Here is a 10,987-nt window from a genome sequence, read left to right as displayed (position 1 = left end):
AGCCATCCTAGGTTGTCAAAGTGGGCAGGGGTGAGGTGGGTTCTAGGAGTAAGGTCAAGCAGTAGTCTGACCAGTTTGTTTTGAGATGTTTGTAATTTAGTTTTTAGCGCCTTTGAGGTGCTTTGGTATGAGGTGCAAGCATAGTCGTAGTACCCTTGAATGAGTGCTCCTGCCAGAGTCTTCAGGGTATTCTTGTTTACCAGTGAGGAGATCCGGTACAAGAATCGAGTTCGTTGGTTGACTTTTTTTATTACATTGGATGCCATTTTGTCACAGGAAAGATTTGCCTCTAGGATGGAACCCAGGTAGGTAATATCTTCTTTCCTTGTGACAATATTGTCACCCACTGTAACTGAGAAGCCGTCAGTCTTGCTGAGTTTGTTATTTGAACCGAAGAGAATGGACTCTGTTTTGCCCATGTGTAATGATAGTTTGTTATCAGTGAGCCATATGTAGATTTTGCCTAGTTCCGAGCTGAGGGTTTTTTCAACCTGTAACTTGTTCTTGTCAGAGACCAGCAGGGCTGAGTCGTCCGCAAACAGGAACAAGTTGCAGTCACAAGCTGACAACATGTCATTTGCATAAATTAGGAACAGTAGCGGACCTAGTATGCTTCCTTGTGGAACACCACAGCTTACTACTGTGAGGGGGGGGGATAGGGTACCGTTTACCTCCACCATCTGCTCTCTCCCCCTCCAGGTAGGATTGTATCCAGCTCACTGATAGACTATCAAAACCAATTGCTTTTAGCTTGTCAATCAGAATGGTGTGATTGACAGTGTCGAAGGCCTTTTGTAGGTCCAGCATGACCATGCCGCAGTATTTGCCCGCGTCCACCTCTTGTTTGATGTGGTCGTTTAAATAGAGAAGGCATGTGTCAGTGGAGTGGGATGTTCTGAAGCCAGATTGGAATTCGTAGATTTCCTGTGACCACACTGTCACCCTTCCCCCGAGCTATGAATCACTAAAGACACTTTTTTTGCTGCTTGTGACCCACTGTCACCTCCATTTATATGTAAATACTGATCGGAACGTGCAATGTTTTTTACCTTATTTTCTAGCACTCGCTTGTATTTAAATATGTTTAAGTTAAGTATTGTGTGACTTTGTTGTGAAGGACGGACTAGCAAAGTAAGATGTTTTCATTGTATGAGCAAACTGTCTGTTTAACTGTACACATGACAATGACAATCTTGAATCTTGAATCTCTCCCACTCAAAATATGATACTTATGATGTCCCCATGGCTAACGGAATGCTTTTTGATTCCGCATATTTACACGTTTTCACGGGAATCTAGGGATGGGGGCGTGTCGCGGATATTGATTGGCATTACACTAGTCCATAGCCCTGAATGTGCATTACGAGACCCATTACCCAGCAATGGCTTTGGTTTTGTTAACGAGGCAGAGTGCTAGCTTAGTTACAGTGTTCTCTAAATGACACTCTAGGAAGCAAAATTAGTATAACGCCCCTGTGTGCAGGATGTCCATGGTGCATTTACCTCTAGTCTAGTGGTTGATGGTCCAATTTAATAATATTTTATATAAACGAGAGCTATGCCTATTGCACTGCTTTTATTCCATCTATCTATCTTATACTCATTTTCGGTCTGCCAAATCATAGCTGACACTGAGCAATATCTTGCTAATTATTTCGCTCTTCCCACACACAGACGCACATACACACGCACACACACACACACACACACACACACACACACACACACACACACACACACACACACACACACACACACACAAAACAAATGTTCTTCTGAAAACATCAAATGGACATAGTATATGGTTCTTCACCTGTAAGATTCCTGAAGTTACTGTATCTGAAGTATAGATCCTATCTTCTACGACGGGTCCCTCTTTATACTTGTGCTCTGTTGTGACCTCTGACCTCTGACCTGTGTGTGTCTGTCCCCCTCAGACTGAAAGGAGACCAGCCGGTACACTGCTCGGACTATGACGGGCTGCTGGAGCTGGCCACTGTGTGCGCCATGTGTAACGACTCCTCACTGGACTTCAACGAGGTCAATAACACACACACACACACATGCACACACACACACACACACACGCACAATGCCCTCACAAGTATAGCAAAACATGTGACATGTGGGAACGGCTACATCTGCTCCACCTGCTGCAATCTGAAACAGTTGTGATTGGAGAATAAAAAAAAAAAGAGGGCAGGAGTTTGAGATGGGTCAATTTGGAAAGAGGACATAAATGTGTGCATGTGTATATACAGTATTAGGGGTGTAACGGTACACAAAAAACCATGGTTCGGTACGTACCCTCGGTTTTGAAGTCACGGTTCGGTACGGGTTTTCGGTACAGTGGGGGAAAGTTTGGCTTTCCATGTTCCACTCAGGGGTGATGTAGTGTGCAGTAACTAATTGTACTTGTAGGGCTGTCAACGAATATTCTATATTGAAATTAATAATAGACTTGAAAAAAATAAATAATAATAAATAATTATATTAGATATTGAAAAAAAAACAGCCCCCCGGTGGACGGTCGTTAGTGGTTAACATACCGTTGTATTAGTTCGGTACACAGCCGTACGGTACGGTACACACTGAAACTGTTCGGTTCGGTACGGATACGTGTACCTTTACACCCCTAGTATATATATATATTTCTCTACACATTGGGATACCTTGCATTGCCTTGCATTGTATGACGGGTGACAATGGAATATACACATGAGTTTTTGTTTAGTTTTAGTTGACTATAATAACCTTGATACACACACACACCATTATAATGTTGCATGAGCAAATTGTATCCTATAGTATTCAAACCTTTATTTATTCTCAAAAACAATCGAGGTCACCCTCATTTTCAATGTCGTCGAGACTTTACAGACATTTCAATGCACACATCTACAATATAATAAATATGAATAACTATCTATATATAACTTTTTTTCACACATGGACCGCAGTCCAGAGTGCCCCACAGCAATTAGTATAAAATTAACATAGGCATACCAATCAGCACACAATTGACAGAATAAAAAAAACAATGCATACGTTGCAGACATAATAATAGGTATAAAAAGACAATAAAAGTAGTGCAATGTAAATGTGCAGATTTAAGAATAGGCATAAAATAAGTACAATGTCGCTTGAGGGCATCTCTCCCTCTCTCTCTCTCTCTCTCTCTGTCTCTCATTCTCATTCTCTCTCTCTCCTCCGTCTCTCCGTCTCTCTAGTCTCTCGCTCTCGCTCTCTCTCTCTCTCTCTGTCTCTCATTCTCTCTCATTCTCTCTCATTGTCTCTCTCTCTCTCTCTCTCTGTCTCTCATTGTCTCTCATTGTCTCTCATTGTCTCTCATCTCTCTCTCTCTCTCTCTCTCTCTCTCTCTCTCTCTCTCTCTCTCTCTCTCTCTCTCTCTCTCGTCTCTCTCTCTCTCTCTCTCTCTCTCTCTCTCTCTCTCTCTCTCTCTGGCTTGACTTTGTATTCTCACCATCTTGTCATCATCTCTATGGCATCACTGTGATTCCCAAAAATACTTCTTTTGGCACGTTGTATTTCTTATCCTTTTTTTAGAACAACAGATTGTAATGAAGAGAGAGGTGTACGGAGGAGAAGTAACAGTGAGGGATTAAAAAACAGGAGCAAGAGGTGGAGCATCTGGTAGAAGGAATGAGGTGCTTTATTGCCTGTGTTTGGTGTCACATAGATGGATGACTTTATAGGGAGGTGTCGTCTGACGTCACTTTAGTTTCCCGCGAGGTCCACTCGTATAGGGATTTATCATCGGGAAAATGGATTATCGGCTATTGTAATAATTCGGCCTCGTGAACATTGGCAAGCTTTCCATTTTTGCACAAAATTAGTTCCCTTCTATCAATAACATTAATGTTTAAGCATTTTTGGTTGAAATCAAATGATACGTAATTATTTTACGATTAATTGCGAATTGTTTCATGTTGTTGAGCTATAGATTGTGGATGAATACACACAGAAATGTACACCATGCCAATGTTCATGCTTTATTTGGTTTAAACGAGACGATTTAGAAATGTGTCCATTGGAAATACATTGCAATTTCAAGCGAGGTGGACAGCGCGGGAAACAACAATGATGTAACCACTACGCCTCCCTATTATCACGGAGTCCCAGCTATGGTACTGTGTGTTCTCCTGGAAAAGGTTATGATTAACCTCACCATCCTCCACAAGCTTTTGTTCCAGTACCATGGAGTGGGCCCACAGATTTGGTAATAATAAGAAATTGGATAATTTTGATAACTTGCTGCTTTCATAATGAGTCATACTTGCAGGGCAAGGAAATTCACTTTTCTTTTGTCAACTGTGAAGTAGACTTTATATAGGGGTACTTTAACTCATTGGGGGCCAACAGCAGAGGGCGCTGATGGCCCGTCAGCGCCAGTGCTTTATCCAATGTAGGGATAGCTTTACTTGCGAGTGCTTAAAATATATGAAATATATAGCTATGGATCTAATAAACACGTTGATTGTCAGTGAGTTGCTTCCAGTCAACATGCACAAAACAGATAATTCTTTCATACATACATTTCCGTTTTATACCGTGATGAATATGAATATATTTCTAGAGCATTCTGTCTAATCTCAATAAACTCCAGCAAATCGAGCTTCAATGTATTTCCTTAGAAATCATGCCATTTGTCGCTTGATTTATGAATAGTTTTCAAATAAACGCTAGATTATCGATATTTATCGAGTTTATTCCACGCTTTCAACTGTCCTTATCGATATTATGTGTCATCATGCACGAACAAAAGCGGGGTCTGAAAAATCGCTTCTCCGTACTTTGGACGGCGCGAACCTCACACACACACACACGCTCCGATGGCGGTGAAAGAAACATCGGATTAAACCAAGACTGGTAACATAGAGTCCTTACCTCACATCTGATGTACTGCAAAAAGATTAATCCAATTCCTGATCGCCATTCCAAATATTGACCGCGTTTATTGATCCAACGTTATAGTCCAAAACACATAATCCACGCTGCTCCGAGTGTCCCCAGTCCATGTGTTATAAACATTACTCTTGCCCGAGAAGTAAAACCTGGACCGGACTTCTTAGATCGATGCACAGCCCCAGCCAGAGGGATTCCAATGATGTGCAATACCATCCGGGAGGCGTTAGGCGGCGGTATTTGCCCTTTGCGAGCTCAGACCCATTCCCAATGATAACATCAGGCTGGATGGATGAAAAATTTATGGATATAGCTAATAAAATAAATAACGATTAACACCTGAGATTTCTCGGGTTTGGTGCCCAGCGCATGGCGAGTTAACCCGAGATATCTTGGGTCTGGCCCCGAATGTGTTGAAGCATTTATGGCGCAATTTAATCAAAACGCCTGTTTAAATTTATTTTTATTGGGACACGGCATTGGTTTACAATATGAGGCACTTTCCCTTTCTGTCACGTAGTCATCAAGGAGTATGTGTACAATTGAAGTGTATAAAATTGTTTAGAGTAGACAACCTCTCTTCTTGATGAGCATGAACTATTTTAACCCTTTCACTACAAAGGTTAACCTGTAGTGTGGTTGTGAAAGGGTTAACCATCTGTCGTGTGGCATTGAAAGGGTTAACCTTCTGTATTGTTGCAGTGGAAGGGTTAACCATTTGGTAGTGTGGTAGTGAAAGGGTTAATCGCTTCATATTATTACAATTACATACAATTTTACAATAATAAGCCTATGACATTAGGACATAACTGACAACACATCACTGTTAACAAGGTGGTGGTACATAATGATGACGAGATGATTTAGATTAGAACATCCGATAACTTGAATCGAATGACGACAACAAATCAACACTTGAGTAACCTAAGCTACTCATCACTTGACAAACGGGTTACATTATGTCCTGCCTACTGTCTGTTCTCATCCTCCAATCTAATCTTAAATTCTGTCCTGTTTTGAGTTTTTTTTAGATGCGTTGTTAGAAGTCTCCTCACAACTTCTGCAAGTCCCTAGAGCTGACATCTCTAGATGGTCATGTGACCACAGACCTCCTTTTAGCACAGACACCTACAACAGCTGTTCATCCCACAGTGTGGCCCTGTCCACCCCTGTCTTGGTTCAGGCCACCCTCTGTTCTATAGCACCCTATATGGAAAACCTCTTTCTTTTATCCACAAGCCTGTGGATTGATTGATTGATTGATTGAACATTTTATTAACAGATTGCAGAATGGGTACAGTACAGTACGGCTCAATACACACAATTGTTAACACTTTGATTGCCTAAGGCTAAATTCATGATATACCATCCGTTGCCAGCTCTATTTAACATGGAGAAGTTCCCCTTCTTTGCAGGGCTATAACTTTTTAAATTCTATTGCTAGATTGCCATTATTAGGGCCCATTCAAGGTCCTATATGTATTGTTCATGGTGTAGCAACGTTAAACTTTTTCATTCACATATTCATACTAAAATATGATCTAATGTATAAGTATGTTTTCATCTTTTTCTGCAGCTTTCTCCAGAACGTGATTTATAGCCCCAAATGCATTATATTGATGATGAAATACAGTTTGATAGCAATCAGCGCGATATAAAAGATTCCAACTGGAAGTACTTCTGGAAGTTACTACACGTCATCTGATGTTGACCGGATGGGCGAGGGGGCGTTTATAATTCCGTGGGCAGCGTTATACCATTCATCTAATGTGGGACATATGTTCATCAGATCAGTTAGTATCGAACACGGAAATATTACACGCTAAAACTCACCCCAGTCTCCGCGGGCCGTTGGGCGATCAGCATGGGGTAGACAGTTTTCCATTATGGGATGTGAAAATACCCGGTCCATTTCCAGGTTGTATAATGGTATATACGTCCAAATCATGTTGTTTATCGTGTTATTGGCAACGGATCGCTATGTATTGTGTCAAGATGGAGTCGCGGGAGCTATAGAGAGTGGCCGGAAGTAATATGGGTGATCAGCACTTCAGCCACATCACTTCCTGTTTGGCGCTTCTGCCGATCGGCCACCAGATGGCGCTCTTGAACCGCTAGAGGATTGAGAGGAGCTCTGAACTGTGTGTGAAGGCTGCGGATGGAAAATATGATTCCGATCACAGATTTTAGAAATATTGATATCAAAGATGAGTTACGGCGTCTTCGGCAACTTGAGCATGGCGGGGAAGGACGCCTAAACTCGTCCTTTGGCAACTAAAGTGTTAAGGGGATGCAGACCAGAGAAAGACTTTCGTCTTGTTTACATCAGGGTCCCCCATTTTTTTCAATTCATCATAACATACATGACTTGCATGACATACAGATAGACAGTACTGTTACATCTAGACATTTATGACATACCAGATCTACAAATATACTGTTTATGAGTACAAAAAGAGTCTAAATACATTTGAGGGGGAAGAAACTGTACATTGGAGGAGGTTGGGTAGGTGGGGGGGGGGGGGGGGGACTGTACATTGGAGGGGGTTGGGTTTGGACATTTACAGGGGCCAGTTTCAAATTGCAGTCTCCCGTAGGTGAGAGTGGTTTTGAAGGTAGAGATGCCTTAACATAAGAATGTCTCTTGTCTTCTGGTGATCCTGGTCTCATCATGGTGACCCCGGTCTCTTGTCTTCTCTCCCAGACCAAAGGCGTGTACGAGAAGGTTGGTGAAGCCACAGAGACGGCTCTCACCACCCTGGTGGAGAAGATGAACGTCTTCAATACGGACCTGTCGGGCCTCAGCAAGGTGGAGCGCGCTGGAGCCTGCAACTCGGTAGGCTTTCCTAGAAGAGTGTGTGTGCTGCACGCATGTGACATTATTTAAGTAATCATTTCTATTGACGAGTACCAATTCCATAGAGATGTCTTTTGTATTATACCTGGGATTGATGATCAGTGAGCAGGAATTATGTACTTTTGTGAGCTACATTATTGTTAACTGGTTGTGCATTGCAAATGGCCTGAATAAGGACTATCATGATGACCCATCTCAAAGAACATTTTGAAAAGTTGTCTCAATTTCAAGTAACCTTGAAACCGTTTTTTTTTTATTGAACCAACTAAATAGGAGAGAGTGAATATTAAATATCAAGTTTACATCACTCTTATTTAGTTGATATAAAAAAAAAAGCCAATGCAAAAAGGTAACTTGAAAGTATAAGTTTATCATTTGAGACAATTTATGATGTTTTTGTTTTGTTGTTTTCATAGTGCACTAGATAAAATATAACAGTAGCCGAAACCAACCTGTCTGTCAATGATCAGTAAGACATAATGGTAATATAGATGGTTAACGCTCCAGGCAACATTTATCTCTCGAATGGCCAAGACAAATTTCTCCTAAGGGAGACAATAAAGTCTTAACTTATGCAACAAGTGAGACACAGGGTCCAAATGATATTCAAATGTTCCCTAGCAACAAGATGTTCCTATGAGATTCACGCAGCAGTCAATCAATCAATCAGATTTATTTATATAGCACATTTAACATGACACGTGTCAACCAAAGTGCTGTACAGAGGGTAGATACATAGATACATATAGACAACAATCACACTCCGTTTTATGGGAGGGCACACAGGCAAACAGGGCATGAGTCAGTGAACGGGAAAGGCTAGTAGTAGGTAGAAGTGGGTTTTGAGCTTAGATTTGAAGGCATCCTTCTTGGGCACTGAGAGTTTCCCCCAAAAACTATGCTCTCTGGCACTGACAAATAATGATCCCCCCCATCATGGACCGTCACCACTTCAGTTACACTCTGTACTATAAAATAGCCTATAGTATAGGGATGGCTAGTGTGACGTCGCAAATTACTTCCGTGTCCACTAGCATGTTTAGTCTAATGCGGCCAATGTAAACAGCAATGTGCTACAGCCCGGGAACCGGTCACTCTTTTTACTGTGACATCCTACTTTGCTGACTTCTCAAAGTCTGTGCAAAAGGGTCTCAACTCGTATAACAATTTTTTTTTTTTTAATAATAATAAACCGATAACGGAGGAAAGCGGTAGTAAGAGACTGTTTTGTTGACATAATCTCTATTGCTGCAACACGGGACACAGCACTGCACCATCTTACTGCCTTTGAATATCCCGCCTGGAAGCAACGGGACACGGAAGTGGCGTTTTGGAACATGATGACGTAGCGCCCAGCCATCCCTATATGTGTGTGTACCAGACAACCAGCCCAGAGACCGCACTGAAATCCCCCCAGGGTCGAATACCAAGTATGCGAAAACACTGCGGTCGGTGACCAGAGGTTCACAGTTTTCCATTTCAACTCTGGATAAATATTCTCAGTGTGAGGAGGGTGAGAGAGTCGGGGGGGTGGGGGGGGTCAGTCATTTATAGACCAGACTGAGTCTGATGAAGAGGGTTAGGTCTCTCCAGTTCTTTGCTCAGGTTTCACTAACAACAAAACAAAGGTGGATGTAATAACCTCCCTCCTCTCTCTCTCTGCCTTGCCGAAAAACAAACTCCCATCTGTTCTTGACGGGGGGGGGGGGACGTGTTGCCAGGTCTCAGGACATTTCATCAGTCATTTGGACGGGAGTCCCGCCGGCAGGGTGCAAATGTACGTCAGCAAGCCACCTGGTCGAGAGAGAGGAGCGGGAATGGTGTTGTTTACCTTTCCAGCCAGCAGGACCACCAGCCTAGAGTGACCCCTACTGGTACAAGATGACACTACACTGATAATACGCATAAAGACTGTATGAGTCATACACGTTGTGTATTCAAACCACCCCTTCCTTGTGTGCGACGACAGAGAAGGCCTCGAATACTTGGCTCATCCTGATGTGAATTAAGAGTGGAGTCCTTCAGAATCAGAATCAGAATCAGGTCTTTATTGCCAAGTAGTTTTCACATACAAGGAATTAGCTTTGGTCGTTATCGGTGCGACATTAGCGGACAGACATTAACAGACAGATAATACAATAAAGTGGTGGAGTAAAATAAAATGAAATATGAGCTAAGTTAAGCACAATAGAATAATATAATTATGAAATAAAATATAGGCCAGGGCTGTACAACTGTAAATAAGAGTTGGTCAATGGTCATTAGAGTAACACTGACTCCCCCCCCCCCCCCCCCCCCACTGGATAAAAGCTAGCATCATTGTAGTCAGACCCACCTGCATGTGGTTTAGTTCCACTGTGTTGTAATCAGACCCACCTGCATGTGGTTTAGTTCCACTGTGGCTGACAGTTGAAGGCAGACTCCTCTTGTTCGTTTTATTTTTTGTTCGTTTTTTTTTTTTTTTTTGCAAAAAAAAGAAAGCAAAAAAACGAACGAACCAAAACTAAAACGAACTAAAACTAAAACGAACGCAAAAAAATGAACGAACCAAAACTAAAACGAACTAAAACGAAAACGAACGAAAAAGAAATAACGCAAAAAACGAACGCAAAAAAACGCACAAAAATTTACGAACTAAAACTAAAACGAACTAAAACGAAAACGAACGCAAAAAAGTACGAAAAAAAACGAACGCAAAAAAACGAATGAACTAAAACTAACTAAAACTAAAACGACGAGTGAGGATGAGGCTGCGGAAGAGGAGGGCAGGAGGTGCCAGGTGGGGAAGAGGAGGGCAGGAGGTGCCAGGTGGGGAAGAGGAGGGCAGGAGGTGCCAGGTGGGGAAGAGGAGGGCAGGAGGTGCCAGGTGGGGAAGAGGAGGGCAGGAGGTGCCAGGTGGGGAAGAGGAGGAGGGCAGGAGGTGCCAGGTGGGGAAGAGGAGGGCAGGAGGTGCCAGGTGGGGAAGAGGAGGGCAGGAGGTGCCAGGTGGGGAAGAGGAGGGCAGGAGGTGCCAGGTGGGGAAGAGGAGGGCAGGAGGTGCCAGGTGGGGAAGAGGAGGGCAGGAGGAGCCAGGTGGGGAAGAGGAGGGCAGGAGGTGCCAGGTGGGGAAGAGGAGGGCAGGAGGTGCCAGGTGGGGAAGAGGAGGAGGGCAGGAGGTGCCAGGTGGGGAAGAGGAGGGCAGGAGGTGTCAGGTGGGGAAGAGGA

General features: G+C 42.9%; 1 protein-coding gene across 2 annotated transcripts in view; it reads left to right on the top strand.

Moving 5' to 3' along the window:
- The window catches only part of atp2a3 (ATPase sarcoplasmic/endoplasmic reticulum Ca2+ transporting 3), a 195,214-nt gene that overhangs the window by 121,663 nt on the left and 62,564 nt on the right, over positions 1-10,987 (top strand). For both annotated transcript variants that reach the window (XM_084320256.1, XM_084320255.1), the window contains exons 10-11: positions 1,938-2,040; positions 7,631-7,762. In XM_084320256.1, coding sequence (XP_084176382.1) covers positions 1,938-2,040; positions 7,631-7,762 — 235 coding nt within the window. The remainder of the gene's footprint in view (positions 1-1,937; positions 2,041-7,630; positions 7,763-10,987) is intronic.

Source organism: Notolepis coatsorum (genome assembly GCF_963971535.1).
Source record: "Notolepis coatsorum genome assembly, chromosome: 8".
Classification (NCBI taxonomy): domain Eukaryota; kingdom Metazoa; phylum Chordata; class Actinopteri; order Aulopiformes; family Paralepididae; genus Notolepis; species Notolepis coatsorum.
The sequence above is the reverse complement of the archived record's forward strand: the minus strand, read 5'-3'. Positions and strand labels throughout refer to the sequence as shown.